This window comes from Eriocheir sinensis, chromosome 60 (genome assembly GCF_024679095.1).
Source record: "Eriocheir sinensis breed Jianghai 21 chromosome 60, ASM2467909v1, whole genome shotgun sequence".
NCBI lineage: Eukaryota > Metazoa > Arthropoda > Malacostraca > Decapoda > Varunidae > Eriocheir > Eriocheir sinensis.
The window spans coordinates 3,802,300-3,829,699 of NC_066568.1; the positions used below are offsets into that span (position 1 = coordinate 3,802,300).

Genomic DNA, 27,400 nt, shown 5'->3' on the forward strand with positions numbered 1-27,400 from the left:
AGGTGCTGTAGAGAAGGCATAAGGAGGAGGAGGAGGAGGAGGTAATAGACATGCCTAACTACACACACACACACACACACACACACACACACACTCAAAAAAAAATAAAAAAAAATAAATAAATAAAAATAAAAATAAACATTGGTAAAAATTAACAACAAAAATCTCCCTCTCTCTCTCTCTCTCTCTCTCCCCCCCTACAGAAACACCCAATGCATCCAACCCCTCCTGGACAGCCTCTTCATCCCTTACGTGGGGGTGGAGCTGGGTGAGGCGGGTGACCCAGAGTCCCCCAGCGGGTGTGCCCAGTGCCGGATACTCTCGGAGGGGTCGTCAGCGTTCCTCGACCAGATGGTAAACTTCTTCAACCACATTCACCAGTATGGGCAGTGTGAGGTGTCCAGCCGTCTCCACCCCTCCCGTGAGCTGGCCGTGAGGGAGGGCTGCGTCATGGCTCTCCCGCATATTACCAGGTGAGGGTGCGAAGGGGTGAAGGGTGCAAGGGTAGAGAGGGTGATTAAAAGTGAGGGTTATGTGAAGAAATGTGTGATTTGTGAGTACGTGGGAAATGGAGGAGGAGGAGGAGGAAGAGAAAAATAAAGAGAAGGGGAAGGAGGAGGAAGAGAGAAAAAGAGGAGGAGGAGGAGGAGGAAGAGAAAAATAAAGAGAAGGGGGATAGAAGGAAGAGAGAAAAATGAGAAAAAGAGGAGAAGGTGGAAGAGAGAAAGAGAGGAGAAGGGGGAGGAGGCAGAGAGAAAAAGAGGAGGAGGAGGAAGAGAGTGAAAAACCCAAGACCTTTCCGTAAGCTCTCCTCATTCACTTCAATACATTAACTCATCCTTTCCCTTCTTCACCTCACACACCTGTCCACTTATTCCCCCGTAGGTGTCCCAAGCTACTACACGACTTCATGGTGTGTTACCCGGCCATAGACCTGCTCATGAGTGTCCTGCATTCCTCGCTGCCGCCCGACCAAGCCAATTATATGTACGCCACGGCTGCCCTCTCACGCCTGGCCTCCACGCTCCAGGTATGAAATGGAAAGGTGTAAGAAAGGGGTGGTAAAGGGGTATCAGGGGAGGATGTATCAGGCAGCTCCCACTTCCGCAGCCAGTTACATGAAAACACTTGATTAAGATTATCCAGTTCCATTGCAATTGACACGGTCTCTTACGAACCCCGCACACCGAGGCGACTGAAACTGTGGCTGTGTGGAACTCATCGGCGTGCAATTGCCTGCTGGTTGTGTGGAGATCAGTTGCATTTTGGACTCGCTGAGGAGGGGGTGTTCTGTGCCACTGGTGTACTTATCTGAGTGTTGTCAATAGTCTTTCTTCAGTTGTGGGAGTGGCGAGTTGTGTTTTTTTTGTACTCTTTTTGTTGACCTTGAGCTGCTTCCTTTGATGTAAAAAAAAATATATATAAAAATAAATGCTGACAGCTTTTTCGTAATTTGTATCATAATAAATCTTGGAGCCCACCATATAAAGTAGCTTATTGAAGATTTCTTAAAACATTCTGTAAAATACTTGAAATTTCACAGTTCACAGCTCCAAGTACCGAGAATACTCCTTCGTCGAATATTTTTTTAATTCAATATGGATGAAGCAATATCTTTTTTCTTCTTACTTGCCAAAGCAAAACTATGTCATCTTCATCTGATGACATCGCTGAATCTAAAGAAACATATCTGTGGTGTGAGCAACGTTGCCAGATTGTTGTTCTCAGCGTCTCATTTTTCCCGATTCTGGGCTAAAAACCGTCGCTGGATCAAAACTACCGATAGCTATTCATATTTACCGCTAAAAGTGTTAACTATGGAGGGTTTTGTGCGGTCATTATGCGTTAGAAATGGAAAAATCTAGTTTTGTGAGTATGATATCGTGGCATCCCTGGGTGTGAGGGCCTCAAGGTGACTGATCGTATATGACCATTATCACGCGATGGGTTTCATGCAGTTGATTGTGTCACTGTCCAAGCTGCCTTAGTATTAGGGAAGGATGCATTAGTCTTAGTATTCTATCAGTTATAAGTCTTTTTGTGTCTTCCCTTGCAGCTGGAGAATCAATACAAACCCGTGCGCTGTGACGTGTGTTATCGCCGCGAGAGCCACAGCAAGGAGGAGGTGGCGGCGCAGCTCAAGAACAAGAACCTGAAGTGCAGCCCTGCCCAGGCCACAGCCACACACACACACACACCCACACACAAGGAGGAAGAAGTCGAGTGCTACTTAGTGAAGGACGAGGCACAGGACATCACATTTAAGCTCAAGGACGGGAGCACAGTGTCCGCCAACCGCGAGTCCTTAGCCGAGAAGAATGAGGTCCTACACGGCATGCTTCTTGGGTCCTTTTCCGAGGGGTCCAGTCCGTCGGTGGAGCTGCCGTGGAGTAGCAGGAGGTCCGTGGAGATGCTGATCCACTTCCTCCACGGGTGTCGTCGGTGTAAGGACATGGAGGATGCGAGAATGGAGGCATACATGGAGCTGGTCTTGATGTCGCAGATGTACCTGGTGGAAGGCTTGCAGGGGTATGCGGAGGCTAGGATGATTGCTGCGGTTGGCGAGTGGGAGGACGTCATTCATATCTACGAGAGCGGAGTCGGGCGGATAAACGAAAACCTGATTCTTCAAGCGATCTGCCTGGTTCTGGTTAAGCCGATGAAAACGTGGAAGCGAGCGCGGTGGATCAAGGGGTTGTTCCAGTCGCCCCACGCGGAGGATATCGACCACAATATCCGCATGATTCTCCACCACCCGCTCGACATGAACAGGCTCGTGTGTAATTGTAACCAGTCTCTCTCGCTGTATATGGTGAGTGAGAGTGAGTACCGGAAACTGTGCTGACTGTGAGCGAGCGGGTGAATGGGAGAGTGAGTGAGAGAGAGAATGAGAGAGTGAAAGAGAGAGAGAGAGAAAGGGAAAGTAAAAGAGTGAAAGAGAGAAAAAGTGACTATGTGTGTGTGTGTGTGTGTGTGTGTGTGTGAGGGCTGATGGATTTTTTGCAACATTGTTATGAGCTTGTCCAATTTCTCCTTGGTTGCCTTCATGAAGCTGGCTCTCTGCTGCAGCCAGGCCAGATGATCTTTCTTCTTCTGGTTGTCTTCCTTGAGCATTGCCAGTTTGTCATCCATCTTCTTGATCTCCTGTTCCTCACCGGCCTGGATCACACGGCCCTCCAGCCTCTGCTTCTCACTGTTGGCCTCCATGATCCTGAGCTCGGTGTCCTTTATGGCAATGTCCAGCTGGGCTAAAGAGAGGCCTGGTGCATCAAGCTGGGCCTTCAGAGCCAACTTCTCCTCCTGGCACCTCTGCAGCTCCTCTGTCTTGGCTTCCACTCTCCTCACATTCTATTCCTTTGACAGCAGATTTTTTTTCATTTTCCATCCTCCTCTCATGGATCTGCTGCTTGATTTTTCGCAGCTTGGCCCTCATCCTGTCCCGCTGCTTAACGAGGGCACTCACCTTTTCTTCCCTCTCCTCCACTTCGTTGAACACGCTGTCCGTGAACACCAAGAAGTCATAGATCAAGGCGAAGAATCTCTTGCTCCTCTTGGGCTTAGGGTTGAAGAGATCCACCTGCCTGAACATGTCATCGTCAAAGATCAGCTTGAAGCACTTCCGGATGTCCACGGCCATCGTTGTGATTCGCAGGGCTCCCATGTACACCTCGGGGAACTGGACACAGTGGGACAGCTGGGGCGGGATCTGGATGTTCTCAAGGTTGACTCCGATATCCCTCAGGAAGTTGAGATATATCTTTTTCACCAAATCGGGCTTGGCTTGATGTAGATCCCGAGCGTTTATCCTCATGTCCCAGATGCCTCGTATGGCCCTGACGAACTGCTCATCGGAGTACTCATCCATGCTGATGTTGGAGGCTTGGGACAGCCTGGGGATGGCTGAGGCCTGTGCCATTATCACTGGGGCTGTGCTGGATGGCCTGTGAACTGTGTGCTGGCAGCTGAGGAGATGAGTGTGTGTGTGTGTGTGTGTTTGAGAAAGTGAGAGAGAGAAAGTGAGTGTATCGGAATGTAAGAAAGTGAAGTGTGTGTGTGTGTGTGTGTGTGTGTGTGTGTGTGTGTGAGAGTAAAGAGAGAGAGAGAGAGAGAGAGGAAGAGAGTGCGTGCAAGGGAGAAAGAGAGAGTGAGAGAGTGTGAAAGAGAGAGAGAAAGAAATTGAGTGTGTGTGTGTGTGTGTGTGTTTTAACAAGGTAAGAAAATGAAATATGAGACAGAGTGAGAGAGAGAGAAAGAGAGAGAAAAGAGTGTGTGTGTGTGTGTGTGTGTGTGTGTGTGTGTGTGTGTGTGTGTGTGTGTGTGTGTGTGTGTGTGTGTGTGTGTAATAATTCAATAATAATAATAATAATTGCATATGTGTGTGTGTGTGTGTGTGTGTGTGTGTGTGTGTGTGTGTGTGTGTGTGCATGCTTAGCTAGAGAGGAGAGAAAATCAATGTGTGTATTTTCACAGTATCCACATAAGAATTCCACTTTTTCAATCACCCTCATATGGCTTCACCTCCCTCTGGCTGCTCTAATACATTGCAGCCTCAAACTCTATAGCAAATCCCCACCTTATTCTTCCTCTATAACCTCCCTTGAATGTTTACAAGTATAGAATCACACCCAGACTCCAAGCTCTCCCTTACTAAGAAATGCCAGGTATACCAACTCAAAAATCCACACTAGCTTCTGGACTGTATAATATTGTGGGTTTTATGAAGCTCTCCCTTACTTAAATATGCCAGCTATACCAACTCAAAAATTCACACTAGCTTCTGAAGTGTATAATATTGTGGGTTTTATGAAGCTCTCCCTTACTTAAATATGCCAGCTATACCAACTCAAAAATTCACACTAGCTTCTGAAGTGTATAATATTGTGGGTTTTATGAAGCTCTCCCTTACTTAAATATGCTAGTAATACCAACTCAAATGTCTGACAGCAGCTTCTGGACTGTATAATATGTTTCGTGTTGCCGTTAAGCTGTAAAAATGGTTCATGGATAAGTCTTTAGATGTTGGGGTTTGGCACACATATTATTGAAAGTGATGTCGAGGTAATGGCCTTAGAAGTGAGAGCGTGTGATACTTATAATATGGCCAGAATGGAGAGCTTGTAGTACTTGTCTGGATCTGGCCGGGGGAGCGGAGTGTGCAGGGGAGGGAAGTGAAGCAGGTGTAATTGTTAGTGTTGGTGTGTTGTGGTGACGAGTGAGTGTGTATTTGTTTTCTGAATGAGTCTGTTGTACCGCAGTCTAAAATCTGATGAGGGAGGGATGTCATATGGCTGTCTGTGTTATTCTATGTGGAGAAAGATAATAAGTGGGATTTTGCACACACATATTATTGGAACTGTTGTCAAGATAATGGCCTAAGAAATGAGAGCTTGTAATACTTGTACTATGGCCAGAATAGAGAGCTTGTAGAACTTGTAATGTGGCTGTCTGTGTTATTCTGTGTGGAGAAAGATAATTCACCGGCCAACAAATTTATCATCTTAAATTTTTTTAGGTGATTTAGAACAATTTTGATGTGCTGCTGAATCCAAAAATCACATTGGTTTTGCTCAATCAGGTCAACTTTTTTATCTATCGCCACATGATGTTTTTTACGTTTTCTTACACGAACGGGTATTTTTTATTTATATGGGGCAAAATTCTTTCTTATTCCTTTAAATAAATGAATTCTGAAAAGTTTACATGCACCAATTTTTAACTAACTGGTATTTTTTGTATTTGTTAGAACAGTCTGGGTTCACCAAGCACCCATGCTTTCTGTGCAAGTGGGATGGTAGGGACAAAGGTCAGCAGACCACAAAGAAGGACTGGCCTCTACAGGAGGAATTGATGCCTTGCAGAGCAAGGAACGTCATAAACAACCCTCTGGTGGACAGAGACAGGATGCTCTTCCCACCGCTTCACATCAAGCTCGGCTTGATCAAACAGTCCACCAAAGCTCTGGACAAGGATGGCGGCTGCACTTACTTGTGCCGTGCTTGTCCAGGATTGACCTTGGAGAAGTTGAAAGCTGACATCTTTGACGGTCCTCAACTCCGTCAGCTCATCAGAGATCCAGAGTTTGAAAACTCAGTGAATGAAGTGGAACTGGAAGTGTGGTAGGCTTTTGTTCTTGTCGTAAAGAACTTTATCGGCTACAAGATGGCCAGGGACTACGCAGAACTCGTCACCAATATGCTGACTGCTTTTAGAAACCTCGGATGCAACGTGACCATCTCGACCGGCCTCTTGCAGACTCCTTGCGTTCTTATGTTCTTATCAAAATGCATTACTTATTCTCACATATGGATCGGTTTCCTGAGAATCTGGGATCAATGAGCGACGAGCAGGGGGAGAGATTCCATCAGGACATGAAAGAGATGGAGACCAGGTATCAGGGACGCTGGGATGCAGTCATGATGGCTGATTACTGTTGGACTCTGAAGAGAGACATCCCTACCCTGTAATGAACACCACTGAGTGCTGGGGATCAAACCCGAGCCTTCTGAGTAGAAGTCAGGGGAGCATACCAACTACGTCATCGGTGGGGTAGTTGGTATGCTGCTCCGACTTCTACTCAGAAGGTTCGGGTTTGATCCCCAGCACTCAGTGGTGTTCATTACGGGATATTTTCACTGTGTTAGTGCAGTTTTTCTAAGACATCCCTGCCGCTGAGCATTCTAGGAGTTCGAAGAAACGGAACTTCATGCCCTGAATTTTGAACAATGATGACCTAATATCCAATTTACATGTACTTACCTTTATCATTGTTCACAGCAATTTTTTGTAACATTTAATTAATGAATTGTTAGAAAATTATTTTTTTATCTTAAAAACCTATTTCAGATGAGAAATATTAACAAAAATCAACCAAAATGTCTCAAAAATGTAATTGATTTAGTTATAAGATCAGATTTAAAAAAAAATCGACTTAGCACAAAAACCTGACCTGATCAAGAGAAACGGGTGTCATTTTCGGATTCAGCGGTGCAAATTTGTCCTAAATCAGTTGAAAAAACTTACACAACTTACAGAATTTTTTTTTTGTAACCCAGTGAATAATAAGTGGGATCGGGTGCACGGACATTATTGGAACTGATGTCATGGTAATGGCCCAAGAAATTAAGAGCTTGTAGAACTTGTAAAATGTCTGTCAGTGCTTATTTTGTGCGGAGAAAGATAATAAGCAAGATCTAGGACGCTGATATTACTGGAACTGTTGTCAAGAAAGTGGCCTGAGAAATTAAGAGCTTGTAGAACTTGTAATATGGCTGTCAGTGTTTATATTGTGTTGAGAAAGATAATAAGCAAGATCTGGGACGCTGGTATTACTGGAACTGATTTCAAGATATTGACCTAAGAAATTAAGAGCTTGTAGAACTTGTAATATGGCTGTCAGTGCTTATTCCGTGTTGAGAAAGATAATAAGCAAGATCTGGGATGCTGATATTACTGGAACTGATTTCAAGATAGTGGCCTGAGAAATTAAGAGCTTGTAGAACTTGTAAAATGTCTGTCAGTGCTTATTCCGTGTTGAGAAAGATAATAAGCAAGATCTGGGGCGCTGATATTACTGGAACTGATTTCAAGATAATGACCTAAGAAATTAAGAGCTTGTAGAACTTGTAAAATGTCTGTCAGTGCTTATTCTGTGTTGAGAAAGATAACAAGCAAGATCTGGGGCGCTGATTTTACTGGAACTGATGTCAAGATAGTGGCCTAAGGAATTAAGAGCTTGTAGAAAGATAATAAGCAACTCTGATATCACTGGATTTGTGGTGTCGATATTGGTGTCGGAAGGGAGAGCTTGTGAGCTTGTGTTCATGGAGTGTGAGGTCCACTTCCAGGCACAGCAAAGTTTTTTTATTATTATTATTTTTTTTACATATCTGCCTATAGTGCCAGTAGGCTTTCTTCAGGGGCCAGATAGTCGGCCCAAACAATTTTTTTATAGTGGCGCCAGCTGTGCTTGGCTCATGCTGCCCCCCGGAACTCATTCTTGATTCACTGGACGGTTTCTTCAAGAGTCCGAGTCCGGGTTGATGGGTGGTCTTCTGGACAGCATGTGGGTAGTCTTAGGCCACTCGGCGGTGACTGAAAAATCCCAGGTGGTAGCGTGGGGATTCGAACAGACTCGACAATATCCATATGCAAAAGGTTATCCAGCAATGGTAACCCTATCCAGGTCTATGTAGTAGAAGTGATATTTATCCAGGAAAATGCAAGTCTATGGTGTGTTGTTTTTAGCTTCGTGTGTGTGTGTGTCGTAGTCAAGGCGTTGTTTGTATATAGCTTCCGTTCGTTTTGCGTTCGATTCTGTGTGAGAGCTGAACTATCTATCACGGCATATTGTTGTGGTGTTGACCCTGCAGTGCGTCCGGCTAAGGCTTGGAGCAGGCAGGCAGTTGTTTAAAGAGGAGAGAGAGCGAGGCGTGCAGGGAGGAAATCTGATACTGTTAATGTCTCGGCCTTCCCTAAAGTGCTACAGATTAAGTTTGGATGTAATGTACGACTGTCATTGTGGTGTTAACCCTGTAGTGCTTCCAGCTAAGGCTCGGAGCAGGCAGGCAGTTGTTTAAAGAGGAGAGAGAGAGAGAAAAAGGTGTAGGAAAGAAATGTAAGACTGATTAACGTGTGGCGTCTACATATAGCCTAACATTACCGAGGAGGAGGAGGAGGAGGGACGAAGGGAATGAAAAACACATTACAATTCATCATTTCATTATAAGTATCACAGCACTCTTGATGTGTTTATTGGTTACTGTTATTTAATTTATTCTCACACGTTTTTTTTTACCTCACTTCATTTGTATGTTCCTGCAGCCAACAAGTCCCTGGAGAGAGAGAGCGGAGGTTACCCATTCACTCGTCGTTCATTCTGGGAAATCTCGAACACCCTTTGACAAATAAGATATGTGAAATGTGTCTTATTTTTAAGTGGCAAGTGTTCAGTTTGCTTGATACGAATATACGTTGAATGATTGTGAGTGGAGGTTATCCGTTCATTCTGTTACTGTATATTTAGACCAGGGACATCTTGAACACCCATTGACAAATAAGACACATGAAAAGTATCTTATTTATAACTGGATAGTGTTCAGTTTGCTTGATACGGATATACCTTGAATGATTGTGAGTGGAGGTTATCCGTTCATTCCGTTACTGTATATCTTGACCAGGGACATCTTGAGCACCCTTTGACAAATAAGACATATGAAAAGAATCTTATTTTTAACTAGCGAGTGTTCAGTTTTCGTGATACGGATATACGACAAGTGATTGGGTTACCTCACACAGTACTGACCACGCTAAGCAGATAACACCACACTCCAATGCCCTATCTTACTCTCTATTCCACTTCGAAACACTACTAAAAACTCCACTCTCTGCTCCACACTACACTGCTCTATCTTACTCTCTATTCCACTTCGAAACACTACTACAAACTCCACTACATTCCTCTCTGCTTCACACTACACTGCTCTGTCTTACTCTCTATTCCACTATGAAACACTACTACAAACTCCACTACATTCCTCTCTGCTCCACACTACACTGCTCTGTCTTACTCTCTATTCCACTTCGAAACACTACTACAAACTCCACTACATTCCTCTCTGCTCCACACTACACTGCTCTGTCTTACTCTCTATTCCACTTCGAAACACTACTACAAACTCCACTACTTTCCTCTCTGCTTCACACTACACTGCTCTGTCTTACTCTCTATTCCACTTCGAAACACTACTACAAACTCCACTACATTCCTCTCTGCTCCACACTACACTGCTCTGTCTTACTCTCTATTCCACTTCGAAACACTACTACAAACTCCACTACATTCCTCTCTGCTTCACACTACAATGCCCTATCTTACTCTCTATTCCACTTCGAAACACTACTACAAACTCCACTACTTTCCTCTCTGCTTCACACTACACTGCTCTGTCTTACTCTCTATTCCACTATGAAACACTACTACAAACTCCACTACTTTCCTCTCTGCTTCACACTACACTGCCCTATCTTACTCTCTATTCCACTTCGAAACACTACTACAAACTCCACTACTTTCCTCTCTGCTTCACACTACAATGCCCTATCTTACTCTCTATTCCACTACGAAACACTACTAAAAACTCCACTACATTCCTCTCTGCTCCACACTACACTGCTCTGTCTTACTCTCTATTCCACTTCGAAACACTACTACAAACTCCACTACATTCCTCTCTGCTCCACACTACACTGCTCTGTCTTACTCTCTATTCCACTATGAAACACTACTACAAACTCCACTACATTCCTCTCTGCTTCACACTACACTGCCCTATCTTACTCTCTATTCCACTATGAAACACTACTAAAAACTCCACTCCGCTTAACACACTCAACTCCTCTCTGGTCCACGCTACACTACACTGCACTTAACCACACTCCACTGCTCTATCCTACTCTCTATCTCACTATGAAACACTACTGAAAACTCCACTCCTCTCTACACTTAACCACACTCTACTTCACTTCATCACAATACACTATAATCTATTCTGCCTAAGGTGAGATAGGTGAGGGAGGACAAGGTTACTCTGGTACTGGTGATTGGTTGATAGTCAGTCGGTTTGGGATTGAGCAAAATCTGGAGGTACAGAGGAGGGTTGCAAGTGAAGCTTCTCCCGACACATTCTCACCTTAGGCTAAATAGAATATGCACTCCACTTCATTATACTCCACTTAACCCGTCTGCTGCGATTGGCACGGATTTTGCCTTCACTGGTAGCCTGGTAACATACACTCCCAGGTCCTTCTCTGCCTCTGTGGTGGATAGTGGAGTGTTTCCCATGTGGTATTGGTGTGCTGGATATCCCTTCACTGGTAGCCTGGTAACATACACTCCCAGGTCTTTCTCTGCCTCTGTGGTGGATAGTGGAGTGTTTCCCATGTGGTATTGGTGTGCTGGATATCCCATCACTGGTAGCCTGGTAACATACACTCCCAGGTCTTTCTCTGCCTCTGTGGTGGATAGTGGAGTGTTTCCCATGTGGTATTGGTGTGCTGGATATCCCCTCCCAAGATGCATGGCTTTACATTCTTCTTCACTGAATTGTAGCAGCCACTTTTTGTTCCATTCCTGTAGCTTGGTGATGTCTTCTTGTAGGAAATCCACATCCTAGGGGTTAATTACACTTCGCTAGTCTACTCTACCCTCCACTGTGTTATCCAGGGACTTGCCGACTCTTCTACTTTCCTTCCCACAGATCATAAGCTCCCAAAACATCACCCATTCATTACCTGGTCCTGCTCTTCACCGCATATATATACACATTACACACCTACACTTCACTGAGTACACACACCTTAAGTCTCGCCACAGAATACGCCTCACAGACAACTCAGAGAAACGTATAATACACACTTTGAGGTTTATTCTGCGTAGAGGTAATGACATGAGTTGATTTGACATGTGTTTTACTTTCGACGTGATCTGTGGGAAGGATGACAGACATGACGCGACACTGAAAGACGACCGACGGAAAATTTACCTGGCCTGTGAGGTGTGGAAATAATTAACAGTACACCTGGCTATTTAGGTGAACAATTAGTAGCATATTACAGGACCATCATGTATAGGTGTGAATGTACTCGGCTTTTTTTTTACCATTTTCTGTGTCCAAGGTCCATATTCTCAACTATTTCAGGGCTCACTCACCTATATTTGGCAAGGCTTTCATAGAGGTTACGTGTTACAGGACCGACTTATGTAGGTGTGAATGTACTCGGCATTTTTTTACCATTTTCTGTGTCCAAGGTCCATATTCTCAACTATTTCAGGGGTCACTCACCTATATTTGGCAAGGCTTTCATAGAGGTTGCGTGTTACAGGACTGTCGTGTGTGGGTGTGAATGTACTCGGCATTTTTTTACCATTTTCTGTGTCTAATGTAAATATTCTCAACTATTTCAGGGCTAACTCACCTACATTTGACGAGGCTTTCATAGGGGTTGCCGTGTTAGTGTTCCCATGGGTAGTTTTACGAGCCTGGTGATAGTTTGACAAGGTTTCTGAATGTGTTAGTGTTTCCATGGGTAGTTTTACGAGCCTGGTGATAGTTTGACAAGGTTTCTGAATGTGTTAGGTTCCCATGGGTAGTTTTACGAGCCTGGTGATAGTTTGATAAGGGTCTGAATGTAATAAAGCACCCATGGGAACCTGACTAACCTCCTTTGTAGCCTTGGGAAATAGGTGTTGTGAGCGCTGAAAGTGTTGAGAATATGTGCTTGAAGTGTGGTATGTTCCCTAGTTTAGAGGCACTTTTCGAATCAGTCAGTCAGGTAGAAAAGTGGAGAGTTAAGTGTATGTAGAGGAACTGTACTATTGTGTGGGTGTGATTGTGAAGTATGTTAAAGCACCGTTGCCAGATTGTTGTACTCAGAGCATAGTATTTACTGGTTTCTGACGCCTAACTATTGCCAAGAAACATCAGGATCTAACTCTTTTAACGATAACTATATACAGTCATTGCTCAAATAGTACGGTTTCCAATAGTTCGGTTTTGGATTTATGTGAATTTTCAAAGAAGATTTTTTTAGGATTTTTAAATTTCCCGATGAGCAGATAATAAAAAAATCCTAAAAAGCTCTTCGATGACAATCCGTATAAAACTGAAACCGAACTATTGGAAACCGTACTATTTGAGGGATGACTGTATTAGTTTCGTTATCGGAGCCCAGAAGACAGTTTAGGGGTAGGAAGTCAGGAAATATAAGCTGCTGAGTACGACAATCTGGCAATGTTGGGTTAAAGCGTGAAGTCTTGGAGGTGAGACGAGGAGAGAGAGAGAGGGGGAATTTTCTATGCTTCCGAGAAAGTGCTAATCCTCATAATCCCTCGCCTTCCTCACCCTTTTTGCCCACTCACACTCATTCCTTGCCTTCTATGCATTCTTTCTGACCTTCCTCACCCTTTTTGCCCACTCACACATCCATTATCATTTGCCTTAACACACACACACACACACACACACACACACATTCTACCACCCTTTCATGCATTCTTCCTCACACACACACACACACACACACACACACACACACACACACACACACACACACACACTCTACTAACCACCTCTCACCCTCACATATTCTTCCTCACATCCTCCCTCCCTTCCTTACCATACACACACATCCTCCTCCTCACCCTCCCATCTTCACTCTTATCCACACACCCTCTTTTGTACCCATCCTCCCTATCCACACACTCTTCACGTCCTTATGCAAACAGCCTCACCCTCGCTTTCTGGGGTAGTTTTCCTTACTGGACCAATGCATACAGTGTTGGAGGGAGTTAAGAGATTTTATATGTTTTTGTGATGGTTCTGTGTGTGTGTTTACCTAGTTGTAGTTTACAGGGCCTGGGCTTACGCTCGTGTGGTCCCGTCTCCATATCTGTATCTGTTCAGTTCTCCCTTAAAATTGTGCACACTCTTCACCTGTGTGTGTGTTAAGTGAGGAGCGTTAGAAATATGTGTTTGTTAAGTACGTTTCGCAGTGAGAGGAGGGACGGGAAGGGGAGGTATTTATGTGTGTGTGTGTTAAGTGAGGAGATTTAGAAATATGTGTTAAAGATATTGTACATTTTGTAGTGAGAGGAGGGAAGGGAGGTATATATTTGTGTGTGTGTGTGTGTGTGTGTGTGATGATTCTCTCTCTCTCTCTCTCTCTCTCTCACCACAGCACACAGGACCCACAGAATGTCCCCCCCACAGTATGTTGACAACCCCCCACAGACACATATAGGACCCGTCTCTCTGTCTCCCTCTCGACTACTCTTTCCCTTCTCTCTTTATATATCTGTGCTCGGAGGAGAGAGAGAGAGAGAGAACATTCTGTTATCACTTCTAATCTTTCCTCTCATGTTATTGTTACCTCATATGTTACTTATTAATGCTCCCAAAGAAAGGTGTGTGTGTTGCTGGGTTGGCGTGTGAGATTCTACGGTTAAATAATAATGAGAAAAAATAAAGAAAATGGCAAAGGATTCTGTGTCTCTCTCTATATACAACCTTTTTAACCTTCCCAGTGTGTGTGTGTGTGTGTGTGTGTCTATGTGTGTGTGTGTACCCCAAAAATGACTGAACTAATTAAAAACTTGCAAGAAAACAAAGATAGGAAAAGATGAAAGGAAGGAAAGATAAAAAAAGAGAAGAAAAAACAAAGATTGGAAAAGATGAAAGGAAGGAAAGATAAAAAAAGACAAGAAAAAACAAAGATTGGAAAAGATGAAAGGAAGGAAAGATAAAAAAGACAAGAAAAGACAAAGATTGGAAAAGATGAGAGGAAGGAAAGATAAAAAAAGACAAGAAAAAACGAAGATTGGAAAAGATGAAAGGAAGGAAAGATAAAAAAAGACAAGAAAAGAAATTTAGAAGTAAAATGGTAAAGAAAATAAAGAGAAATAAATGGAGAAAAAACTAAAACTAAAATGAAATAGAAATCTAAGAAGAAAATTAATGAAAAAGGAAAACAAACATAAAAAAAAAGCAAAAAAATCTGTGAAATTACAAAAACAAAAAATCAAGAGGAAAAGAAAAACAAAAGCAGGAAAAAAAATAATAAAGAAAAGTAAAAATGAAAAAAATCCATTAAATTACAGAAACAAGAAAACAAAAGAAAAGAAAAACAAAAGCAGAAAAGCAGGAAAAAATAATAATAAAAAGTAAAAATGAAAAAAAATCAGTGAAATTACAAAAACAAGAAAACAAAAGAAAAGAAAAACAAAAGCGGAAAAGCAGGAAAAAATTATAATAATAAGTAAAAATGAAAAAAAATCCATGAAATTACAAAAACAAGAAATCAAGAGGAAAAAAAGAAAAGAAAAGGAGAAAAACACACCCATCCACCTATCCACCCACACTCCTCCACCCTTCACTCCTGCCCCTCCCCAAGTGCCACCTCCACAGTAGCCTCGGCATAGAAGGGGCCCTGGCGGAAGTACTTCTCAAGGCGGCTCAGCTGGTCCTCGGAGAAGGTCTCGAGGGCGGAGGGCGACTTGATGATAGCCTCCACGAGAGTCCACTTTGCCTCCATCCCCTGCTTGTCTGACTCGGTGGTGCGGTCCAGGATGTACTCCACCAGCCCTGGGGATGATGATGATGATGATGATGAACTAAATAAATCTATACATCTATACATATATCTATATCTATATGTATCTTTATCTATCTCTATCTATACCTATCTCTATCTAAATCTAAATCTATCTCTATTTATATCTAATCTCTATATCTATATCTGTATCTAAATCTCTATATCTGTAACTAAATCTATCTATATTTCTATCTCTATCTATCTATATCTATATCTAAATCTATACATCTATACAATAATCTATACATATGATTTAACTCTCAATTGGTAAGCACATATATGAAAAAAGTAAATAATAATAATAGTAATAATCAGGGGTGTGGAGTCGGAGTCGGAGTCGGAGTCGAGGAGTCGAGGAGTCGGCTACTTTTGGCCGGAGTCGGAGTCGGAGTCGGAGTCGGAATTGGAGTCGGAGTCGAGGTCGAGTCAGTCGAGTCGAGTCGAGTCGGTAAAAATATGAGCGACTCCGACTCCTTTACGTGCTAATTTTTTTAGTAAAGATTTCACTTCATGGAGATTCTTACAAATTGGGAGAAATTGACGTTTTGGAAGATATGTCCAATCAAACAGTCTGCGGGAATATTGGTATTTTTAGTATTTTTTCATGCTTTTTATTTTGTATTTTCTTGAGGATATACCTTAAGGAAGGAGGGCGGTACATGCCGCAACAACCACCCTGACAACAGATAGTACAGGTATCCCTTTTGCCATATTTTATGGTGTTTTGCATGAGCTAATGTGTATATTTAATTCTATCATGGAGGATAATTGCTAAGTGATATCAAGGATGGTAAATATATATATATATATATATATATATATATATATATATATATATATATATATATATATATATATATATATATATATATATATATATATATATATATATATATATATATATGGAGTCGCAACCTTCAAATTTCCTGGAGTCGAGTCGAGTCGAGTCGCAACATTTAAATTTACTGGAGTCGGAGTTGGAGTCGGAGTCGCAACATTTAAATTTACTGGAGTCGGAGTCGGAGTCGGAGTCGGAGTTTTGAAAATCCGACTCCACACCCCTGGTAATAATAATAATAATAATAATAATAATAATAATAATAATAATAATAATAATAATGCAAATAGTAATGATTATGATGTAACAATACTACTACTTAGCTACTTTTTTTAGGGACTTCAAATTATTCAACAACTTAAAAATTTTGTAGTAATTTTTCCAAGAGATGAGCATAACAATTTCTAGTGATTTTTTAACAGGTCCGCTGAGATTAGCATGGATTTGGCCTTCACTGGTAGCCTGGTAACATACACTCCCAGGTCTTTCTCTGCCTCTGTGGTGGATAGTGGAGTGTTTCCCATGTGGTATTGGTATGCTGGATATCCCTTCACTGGTAGCCTGGTAACATACACTCCCAGGTCTTTCTCTGCCTCTGTGGTGGACAGTGGAGTGTTTCCCATGTGGTATTGGTGTGCTGGATATCCCTTCACTGGTAGCCTGGTTACATACACTCCCAGGTCTTTCTCTGCCTCTGTGGTGGATAGTGGAGTGTTTCCCATGTGGTATTGGTGTGCTGGATATCCCTTCACTGGTAGTCTGGTAACATACACTCCCAGGTCTTTCTCTGCCTCTGTGGTGGATAGTGGAGTGTTTCCCATGTGGTATTGGTGTGCTGGATATCCCTTCACTGGTAGCCTGGTAACATACACTCCCAGGTCTTTCTCTGCCTCTGTGGTGGATAGTGGAGTGTTTCCCATGTGGTATTGGTGTGCTGGATATCCCTTCACTGGTAGCCTGGTAACATATACTCCCAGGTCTTTCTCTGCCTCTGTGGTGGATAGTGGAGTGTTTCCCATGTGGTATTGGTGTGCTGGATATCCCTTCACTGGTAGCCTGGTAACATACACTCCCAGGTCTTTCTCTGCCTCTGTGGTGGATAGTGGAGTGTTTCCCATGTGGTATTGGTGTGCTGGATATCCCTTCACTGGTAGCCTGGTAACATATACTCCCAGGTCTTTCTCTGCCTCTGTGGTGGATAGTGGAGTGTTTCCCATGTGGTATTGGTGTGCTGGATATCCCCTCCCAAGGTGCAGGACTTTACATTTTCCTTAATTGAATTGTAGCAGCCACTTTTTGCTCCATTCCTGTAGCTTGGTGATGTCTTCTTGTAGGAAATCCACAGTCAAGGGGTTAAACAGTTCAACTATTACATGAGACAAAACGACAGGTCAGTACAGTACCTGGCTCCCCTACGATGAGGCGCTGACCCCATGGCAGGGTGGCGAGGGTGGTGAGGAGTCCGAGGGCCGCACAGTGGAGGTCAGGGAAGGGCATGCGGGCCAGCTTGACCACTTCACTGACGCCGAGAGTGTTGGCCCACCACAGCTCCAAGACTGATACTATGTCCTCCTTGAGCTCCTGTGGCTGTGGGGGGAGGAACCAATGGAAATTATAAAAGAAAAAGAAAAAAATGAAAATCTAAGAGCAAAATGAAATTGAAAAAGGAAAAAACAAAGAAAAGAAAGAGAAAACACACACACACACACACACACCTCCAAGGCTGTGGGAAAAGGAAGCAATGGGAAAAAAAAAGAAAAAAAAAAAGGAAAATCTAAGACCAAAACAAAATTGAAAAAGAGAAAAACGAAGAAAAGAAAGAAGAAAACACACCCACCTACCTATCCACACCCACACCCACACACACCTATCCACACACACACACACACACACACCCGCCCACCTATCCACACACACACACACACACACACACACCTATCCACACACACACACACACACACACACACGCACCTCCAAGTGGAAGAGCTGCGTCAACACCTCAATACAGACGACCTTGAGGTTACTTGGGCCTTGCACCGCCTCCGTCCCCAACGTCTCCAACACCTGGTCCATCTCATGCTCTGGAGGGTGGAGGAAGGGGCTGTGTAAGTGGAGGAAGTAAGTAAATGAGTGCAGGTAATGGGAGTAAGTAATAGGAGCAAGCGGAAGGTGAACAACAGTTTTTTTTTTATTATTATTGTTTTTTTTTATGCCCTTGAACCGTCTCCTTTGCTGTAAAAAAAAAATAAAAATAAAAATAAATAAATATAAAAAAGAGTGGACTGCATCGTATAAGAAATCTTAATTTACCTGGAAGGATCACAACGTTTCAAATCTGGCGGGGAAAGGCAGCTCTGCCCACTACAATATTCCTCCGCCATCTCCCGTTTTCTCTCTCCCTCTGTCTCTCTCACTCACTAGGGTATACTCACTTAATCCTATACTATTCATATACTATTCAGGACACCTCTCCTCCTGAATTTGACCTTGCTTTTGGCCACCTCTTCTGATTCTTCTATGGGAGCAGCGATTAGCGGGCTTTTTTGTTTTCTTATTGTTTTTTTTTTGCGCCCTTGAGCTGTCTCCTTTTTTTTAAAAAAAAAAAAAAAAAAAAAAAAAAAAAAAAAATATATACATTCTCAAACATCCTAAATCATCATATCCTAACACTGCTAAAAATGTATAAATATAATGAAAAGAAAAAAACAACAACAACAAAAAGGTGTTGGTCACAGTGCTTAGGCTGCTACAAATATTAGTAAAAACAACCTTAGTCTGCCACAGTGTCATAAGTAAACAAACAACCACTTCAGTCTCAGGGTTACACTGTATATACTGCTAAAAAAGTATAAATAAAAGAAATGAAAAAAAAAAAAAGGTATTGGTCACAGTGCTTAAGCTGCTTTGAATGTACAAGTAAACACAACCTTAGTCTGTCACAGTGTCATAAATTAAGTAAACAAACAACCACTTCCGTCTCCGTCCCCAATACTCACTGCACTTTGCCAACACCATCTTGCCCTCCACCGTGGTGCCGATGTGAGCCAGGGCGCGCAGGGCGGAGGCTTGCAGCGAGGGGTCCCCGCCTAGGTCCAGATGCCCAGACGCCAGCTGTAACACCATTAGGGTCACCGCGCCGTGCTCCTCCAGGGTCTGCCGTGGCCGCGCCTGTCCGATGTTGCCCAGGAACTCGAGAAGACCTGAAGGAGGGGGGGATAGTGAAGCAGATACATACACCTATAGCACTGTTGCCAGATTATCATACTCACGAGCCGCGTATTTACCGGTTTCTGGCCCATAACGTTTATTTTTTATTTTTTTTACAGCTAAGGGCGTAAAGAAAAATATAAAAAAAAGCCCGCTACTTACTGCTCCTGAATTGAGGTCAAAGTAGTGTCCAAAAAGAGAGGTCAATTTCGGGAGGAGAGGTGTCCTGATACCCTCTGTTGCCAAGAAGTACCAATAATTAACCATTTAAACGATAACCATATATGAAAGTAGTTATTTGGGGGATGAAAGCAGTTTTGGGTTGGATATCGGCAAACATATGAGGCAGAACACAGCAATCTGGCAACGTTGAACTTACTACTCTGATATGAACCCAGTTATTTGGGTGATGAAAGCAGTTTTGGGGTTGGAAATCAGCAAACATAAGAGGCAAAGTACAACAATCTGGCAACGTTGAACTTACTACTCTGATATGAACGCAGTTATTTGGGTGATGAAAGCAGTTTTGGGGTTGGATATCGGCAAACATATGAGGCAGAACATGGCAATCTGGCAATGTTGAACTTACTACTCTGATATGAACGCAGTTATTTGGGTGATGAAAGCAGTTTTAGGGTCGGAAATCAGCAAACATAAGAGGCAAAGTACAACAATCTGGCAACGCTGAACTTACTACTCTGATATGAACGCAGTTATTTGGGTGATGAAAGCAGTTTTGGGGTTGGAAATCAGCAAACATTTCAAAGAGAGTGTATCAAGACATCTCTCCATGCGAAATTGACCTCTCTTTTGGCTACTCTTTACTTTTTACTTTTGTGGGAGCGGCGAGTAGCGGGCTTCTTTTTTTTTGTACCCTTTTTGTTGCCCTTGAGCTGTATCCTTTGATGGAAAAAAAAAAAAAAAAAAAAAAAAAAAAAACATAAAAGGAAGAGTATGACAATCTGGCAACATTGACCTATAGCCAACAGGTGGTCCTCCACATTTAAAGGAGTTAGAGGACACACTGACACAAAAAGATGTTAATTCTCATACAGACACACCTTTTGACTGTGGATTTCCTACCAGAAGACATCACCAAGCTACAGGAATGGAGCAAAAAGTGGCTGCTACAATTCAATGAAGAAAAATGTAAAGTCCTGCACCTTGGGAGGGAATATCCAGCACACCAATACCACATGGGACACACTCCACTATCCACCACAGAGGCAGAGAAAGACCTGGGAGTGTGTGTTACCAGGCTACCAGTGAAGGGATATCCAGCACACCAATACCACATGGGAAACACTCCACTATCCACCACAGAGGCAGAGAAAGACCTGGGAGTGTATGTTACCAGGCTACCAGTGAAGGGATATCCAGCACACCAATACCACATGGGAAACACTCCACTATCCACCACAGAGGCAGAGAAAGACCTGAGTGTATGTTCCCAGGCGACCAGTGAAGGTATATCCAGCACACCAGTACCACATGGGACACACTCCACTATCTACCACAGAGGCAGAGAAAGACCTGGGAGTGTATGTTACCAGGCTACCAGTGAAGGGATATCCAGCACACCAATACCACATGGGAAACACTCCACTATCCACCACAGAGGCAGAGAAAGACCTGGGAGTGTATGTTACCAGGCTACCAGTGAAGGGATATCCAGCACACCAATACCACATGGGAAACACTCCACTATCCACCACAGAGGCAGAGAAAGACCTGGGAGTATATGTTACCAGGCTACCAGTGAAGGGATATCCAGCACACCAATACCACATGGGAAACACTCCACTATCCACCACAGAGGCAGAGAAAGACCTGGGAGTATATGTTACCAGGCTACTATTGAAGGCCAAATCCATGCCAATCGCAGCGGCCGGGTTAATCCAATGCGTCCTGCCCTAACATAATTTAACCCCCCTCTTAATCCAACCAGGTTAATCCAATGACCCCTGTAACCTAACCCTGCCCCCTCAGTCCAGCTAGTTTAATCCACCCACCATGAGTCAGCAGCCTGGCAATGGGGTCGCTCTGTGCCAGTGAGAGGAGGTACATGAGCTTGCTAGTGACGCCCTTCTCGTCCAGCAGCGCCCTTCCGCCGGGGCTCAGGGCAAGTGGCGTCAGCAGCTGCAGTGCCGTCAGCTGGGTCAGGCCGTCCCCAGTGGTCACCTCCGACAGCAGGCGATCCACCAGGCCAGAGGACACGGCAGCATTGAGGGCGGCAGGACCGAGTAAGCTGACTTCCACAACAAGCTGAGGAGAGGCGGTAAAGGTTCAGTTTACCTCAAGCTTTAATTTTAGTGTGAATATTTTTTACAGTAGAGGAGGCAGTTCAAGGACAAAACAGAAAAAAAACACTGCATATGAGTCTTGTTTCAGCGGTTTCATCACTTTGTACTCTTCTAATGCTATATCTATTGTTTTCTATTTTCCTTATCTCCTGTTTTACCTGTGGCCTGCCTTTTCCCTTCCCTTAGGTTAGGTTAGGTCTTGACTCAGAAAATTCATATATGCTTCCTTATTAATGAGACTTTCTATACAACAAAGTGAGGTAAAATTTGGAAAGTTTCGTTTAGTCGGCGCAACATCTGTGGTCATATGCTGGAGAGAGATAGAAGGGGAAAGATTTATAGGAGAAGGGAACAGAATCTAGGAAACGGGACACAACCCCCGATTAATACCTGGACAGGGGTGTAGGGTATCGAAAAAGTCGCCCAAATTTTTCCACTCCGCCCGGGAATCAAACCCGGGCTCTCTCGGTTGTGAGCCGAGTGCTAAACACTGCACCACAAAGCCCCCAACAAAGTGAGGTCATTCTTTGCCGACTTATACCATAAAAAAAAAAAAAAAAACTCATACACCATCATCATCATTACCTCATACACATTAAATCTCATCGTGGACTCCATTATCGCCACCATCTCCTGTAGGACGGACAAAGACGAGGGGGAGAAGATGGCCCCAAGCCCAGCCTGGTGCCGACATGCCCTGACGATGACGCTGCTGGCTATCTTCACCACGCCGAGCGACTTGTCCCCGACGCAGCGCAGGACGGTCTGGTGCATCTCAACATCGCTAGTGAAGATGTTGATTCCTGCGTCGCTGTCTGCCTCCACTAGTCGTAGGACCTGGGGGGAGATGATGGTGAGTTTTTATTTATTTACATTGTTTTACAGCAGAGGAAACAGTTCAGGGTTCAAGGTAAAGTTCAACAGTTCATTTTTTAGTGGTGGTGGTTTCCTTTTTTTTTTTTTTTACAGTAAAGGAAGCAGCTCAAGGGCGAACACAATCATAACAAAAAAAGCCTCCGTTCGCATGTTTGAAAAGCCTGTCATAGAAAGAAAAGTCACGCCCCAGCCACACCTGTTTGAGCACTAGCCGACGCACATCCTCATCGGGGTGTTGTAGGCCGCGCAGCAGCTCCCCGCGGAACCTCTCCACGGCCTCCACGGGGCTGAGGCGCGGCAGCAGCTGGCCCATCACCTGCACTGCCAGCTCCAACTGCTCTCTGTGGGGATGGGGAGGGGGTTAGTTTTTTTTATAATTTAGTTTAAGGTACTTTTTTTCTATTCATATTTTTCTTTTATTTTTTGTATTTTTGTCTTTCTGTTTTAAGTATTTTTTTCTGGGTGTGATTTTGCCTTTCTTCTTTTTTTTTTTTATCTGGATGTGTTGTCTTTCTGTTTTATGTGTGTTTTTGTCCCTCTGTTTTATGTGTGTTTTTGTCCCTCTGTTTTATGTGTGTTTTTGTCCCTCTGTTTTATGTGTGTTTTTGTCCCTCTGTTTTAAGTGTAAGTTCTATTTTCAGTGAGTATTAAAGTGTATATAAAAAAGTGCATATTAAGTGTATATTAAATAGGCATGCTTTTTTGTTGTTTATTGTCTTTGAGCTGCCACCCTTGTTGTAGAAAAAAAGTGTGTGATACGGTAAGAAGTAAAATAATGTAAGAGACTTTACTAAGGTAATTGCAACCATGAAAAGAGGGCAACAGCCACAGACACGACATAACTGCCACTCTCTCTCTCTTCCCCCCTCTATGAATCCCTCCTCCACCCAGCCCCACAAAAGAGCTCGGTTACAATGGTGAATTTAATCATAATATATACGAATAAAATGTCAAATAACATATACATTCAGGAATTACTCTAGAATTATGCCCAACTCACTCTAGTGGTTGACATTTTTTCCCTGGTAGATTTAAACGTGCTAATCACCCTTTGATAACACCTTCTGTCATTCTGTTATAATTTACTTGGTTCTGAGATTTGAGCAACTAATGAAGCTGGAACAGGTTAACGTACTAGTAGTGATAGGTGATATTGATCTTGCTTCACTTCCTAATGGGGGGAGAGGGAGGGACATTGCCTTCCCTATTTAGCAATTTCCATGGCAAATAGTTACAATTAGTAGTAGGAGTAGGAGAGGATATGATAGAAAAGTGTCAAACTCCACAGTGCAATGAGTGTAAAACTAGATAAATGCCATAAGATGTTAAAATTAGGAAATAGGTAAATGTCACATGCAACATTAGTCAATTAAATACAAAACACAGAAAAACACGACCATAAACATAACTTATAACTAATTCTCTATATCAGGCGAGACAAAGAGGTGAATGACAGCAAAGAACAAGGGAGAAACACGTGAAATAAAACAATGCCAATAAATAATGAAGAAAAAAACACATGAAATATAACAATGCCAATAAATAATGAAGAAAAAACCACGTGAAATAAAACAATGCCAATAAAAAATGAAGAAAAAACCACGTGAAATAAAACAATGCCAACAAAAAACGAAGAAAAACCCACGTGAAATAAAACAATCCCAAAAAATAACAAGAAAGAAGAAACAGACAAAATAAAACAAAGACAACAAATAACAAAGCAGAAACACGTAAAATAAAACAATGCCAACAAATAACAAAGCAGAAACACATCAAATAAAACAATGCCAACAAATAACAGAGGAGAAACACGTCAAATAAAATCCCTCACTGGTCCGAGGTGTTGAAGGCATCGAAGAGGGACTTGAGGTCAATCTCCCTCGGCAGCAGCACATCCCTGGCACCTCCTAGGGCTGTGAGGGTTATCTTGAGGTGCTGCAGCTCCTTCTTGGGCTCGCTGGAGAGGGATAATTGCGCCAGGGACCGAACCACCTCCTCCATGATGATGCTCTTTGGGGGTTGTTGTTTGCGCCTCTTTAACGGATCACTATTCCATGTGTTGTAATATTGTTCTAAGTTAGTCTTTTGCCTTCTTGTTCTCCCTGGTCGGTATTGTAAGGCACTTTCGCTTCTCACGTCAACTATTTCTAAAGGTCAAAGAGGGGATCAGTCGGGGTCTAATGAGTGTTTCTTTAGGTTCACGGTACAGAAGAAGGATCAAGCTACCACCAGGGTCATAAAGCTGCTCCTGGAAATGCCCTAAACTCATACGAAAACCTTGTCAAATATGTGAACTTGGGCGACGAAATGTTTTAAAATACGACCCTTAGTAAGTGCCTGACTGCCGTCCATGCCCTTGAGGCCACAGGTGCCACGGCCCACTTCCCCAGGGTGCCCTCCCATGTGACCATCCAGACTGCCTTGCTCGACGTGCCCCTCAGGATGACACAGTGGACCCTGGCACTGACTATACGCTTAGCTATGTTAAGGATAGACTTGGGCATTATGTCAGTGATAACATTGCTACCCAACTCAGACACAGCTGTGATAATCTTGGAGGAAGAGTAGCTCCAAGGTGACAATGCAGACAGCGCCAGTATTCGCCTTCACTATGGTCGTGTTGGACAATTTACCGTTCCATCCAACCAACGATTTTTTGATGTGGTTCATGTTTTTCTGGTGATAAATGTAGCGAATTGCACGATTTTGTACGTCATTTCACCGTGGAGGCGCCAGTATTAGCCTCCACTATGGTCGTGTTGGACAATCTACCGTTCCACCCAACCAACGATTTTTTGATGTGGTTCATGTTTTCTGGTGATAAATGTAGTGAATTGCATGATTTTGTACCTCATTTCCGTCGCAGATGTCTACTTTTCGAGTTATGCCCTTTCATTGCTAAGTTTAAACCACGGGACTGCCTTGACCTGCCCCAGACAATGTGTTGGCTCCTGAACCATGATGTCCTCCCTGCCATCCTCAAGGAACACCCTCATTTTGCGCCACGGTGGTGATGCAGTGTGTGGCAGGCTGGGCCGGATTCATCAAACCACTTACGAGACCTATTGATTGATGGTAAGTCGCCTGGGGCTGTGTTCTTAAACATTCTGACGGCCTAGCACATATATTTTACAAGGCTTTCCTAGGAGTTATAGGAATTTCCAGGGGTACTTCTATGGTCCTGGTGGCAGTTTGATCCTTCTTCTGTACCGTGAACCTATAAAAACACTCATTAGAATCCGATTAATCTTCTTTTCGGCCTTTGGAAATTGTTGATGAGAGGGATGGAAGCCTCTGAGTATTTATACCGTCCCTGGTTACTCCATCATCTAGGAACGCTCTTGATCTTAAAGCGACTCCAATGGCCATGAAGGAAGTGTCGACCAGCTTAGGGTCGTATCATAAGACATTTCGCCGCCCAAGAACACATATTTGACAAGGCTTTCGTAGGAGTTGTGGGCATTTCCAGGAGTAGTTGTATGGCCCTGGTGGTAGTGTGACCCTTCTTCTGTACCGTGAACCTAAAGAAACACAAATTTGACCAGACTTTCGTAGGAGTTGCGGGCATTTCCAGGAGTAGTTTTATGGCCCTGGTGGTAGTGTAACCCTTCTTCTGTACCGTGAACCTAAAGAAACACAAATTTGACCAGACTTTCGTAGGAGTTGCGGGCATTTCCAGGAGTAGTTTTATGGCCCTGGTGGTAGTGTAACCCTTCTTCTGTACCGTGAACCTAAAGAAACACAAATTTGACCAGACTTTCGTAGGAGTTGCGGGCATTTCCAGGAGTAGTTTTATGGCCCTGGTGGTAGTGTGACCCTTCTTCTGTACCATGAACCTAAAGAAACACAAATTTGACCAGACTTTCGTAGGAGTTGCGGGCATTTCCAGGAGTAGTTTAATGGCCCTGGTGGTAGTGTGACCCTTCTTCTGTACCATGAACCTAAAGAAACACAAATTTGACCAGACTTTCGTAGGAGTTGCGGGCATTTCCAGGAGTAGTTTTATGGCCCTGGTGGTAGTGTGACCCTTCTTCTGTACCATGAACCTGAAGAAACACAAATTTGACCAGACTTTCGTAGGAGTTGCGGGCATTTCCAGGAGTAGTTGTATGGCCCTGGTGGTAGTGTGACCCTTCTTCTGTACCATGAACCTAAAGAAACACAAATTTGACCAGACTTTCGTAGGAGTTGCGGGCATTTCCAGGAGTAGTTTTATGGCCCTGGTGGTAGTGTGACCCTTCTTCTGTACCGTGAACCTAAAGAAACACAAATTTGACCAGACTTTCGTAGGAGTTGCGGGCATTTCCAGGAGTAGTTGTATGGCCCTGGTGGTAGTGTGACCCTTCTTCTGTACCGTGAACCTAAAGAAACACAAATTTGACCAGACTTTCGTAGGAGTTGCGGGCATTTCCAGGAGTAGTTTTATGGCCCTGGTGGTAGTGTGACCCTTCTTCTGTACCATGAACCTAAAGAAACACAAATTTGACCAGACTTTCGTAGGAGTTGCGGGCATTTCCAGGAGTAGTTGTATGGCCCTGGTGGTAGTGTGACCCTTCTTCTGTACCATGAACCTAAAGAAACACTCATTTGAAACCGATTGACCCCCTCTTTGACCTTTAGAAATAGCTGATGTGAGAAGCGAAAGTTTCTTATAATGCCGACCTAAGCAGGCCAGCAGTACTTCATTCATTGTCATCGGAGCGGCCTAAGCACAAGGGTCATTCGTAGAGGACAGATTTACTAACAGACTTACCAACGACCGGACTTGTGGTGACCTCATGAATCCGGCCCCTATATGTATCATTGAAATCAAGTTTTGTATTCTTAGTTGAACTGGGATAGGTATATATTTGCCCTTCTCGAACTACTGGCGTGCTATACAAGGCTGTGATTTTTGCAGTATTCTACTTGAAGGACTTGTATCTCTGTATTCATTCCCATCTAATGTACGTCTCCGTCCCCTAATTTTATTTTGTTACTGTCCAGGGAGAGGCCGGCAGGTACCGCCCCCCTCCATTGTTGTGCATTC

At 43.4% G+C, this 27,400-nt stretch overlaps 2 protein-coding genes and 1 long non-coding RNA gene across 8 annotated transcripts in view; 1 reads left to right on the plus strand and 2 right to left on the minus strand.

Annotated features, from left to right (window-relative positions):
- The window catches only part of LOC126985746 (uncharacterized), a 26,050-nt gene extending 17,466 nt beyond the window's left edge, over positions 1 to 8,584 (plus strand). For 2 of the 4 annotated variants that reach the window (XM_050840989.1, XM_050840988.1), the window contains exons 11-14: positions 204 to 473; positions 886 to 1,030; positions 2,057 to 2,812; positions 5,749 to 8,584. In XM_050840989.1, coding sequence (XP_050696946.1) covers positions 204 to 473; positions 886 to 1,030; positions 2,057 to 2,812; positions 5,749 to 6,120 — 1,543 coding nt within the window. In that variant the 3' untranslated portion in view covers positions 6,121 to 8,584. Of the gene's footprint in view, positions 1 to 203; positions 474 to 885; positions 1,031 to 2,056; positions 4,342 to 5,743 lie in introns of those variants that run through there. The other 2 variants (XM_050840990.1, XM_050840991.1) reach the window with 2 other exon arrangements.
- On the minus strand, positions 7,087 to 11,989 carry LOC126985774 (uncharacterized). 3 transcript variants are annotated; one of them, XR_007739016.1, is made up of 5 exons: positions 11,841 to 11,989; positions 9,453 to 11,707; positions 9,268 to 9,383; positions 7,596 to 9,118; positions 7,087 to 7,232 (listed from the first exon to the last, which is right to left on the minus strand). It is a non-coding gene; the product is annotated as an uncharacterized LOC126985774 (long non-coding RNA). The 3 variants fall into 3 exon arrangements; XR_007739015.1 differs by having other exon boundaries at positions 7,354 to 9,118; XR_007739014.1 differs by lacking the exon at positions 7,087 to 7,232 and adding an exon at positions 7,330 to 7,474.
- A 2,594-nt stretch (positions 11,990 to 14,583) lies between these two features.
- Positions 14,584 to 24,594, minus strand: LOC126985760 (26S proteasome non-ATPase regulatory subunit 5-like). The gene is made up of 8 exons (XM_050841088.1): positions 24,203 to 24,594; positions 22,568 to 22,712; positions 22,081 to 22,332; positions 21,205 to 21,457; positions 18,982 to 19,185; positions 17,957 to 18,066; positions 17,389 to 17,572; positions 14,584 to 15,137 (listed from the first exon to the last, which is right to left on the minus strand). The coding sequence occupies exons 1-8, from the start codon at positions 24,370 to 24,372 to the stop codon at positions 14,926 to 14,928; spliced, it is 1,530 nt and encodes a 509-aa protein (XP_050697045.1). The 5' UTR covers positions 24,373 to 24,594; the 3' UTR covers positions 14,584 to 14,925.
- Positions 24,595 to 27,400: the final 2,806 nt, after the last annotated feature.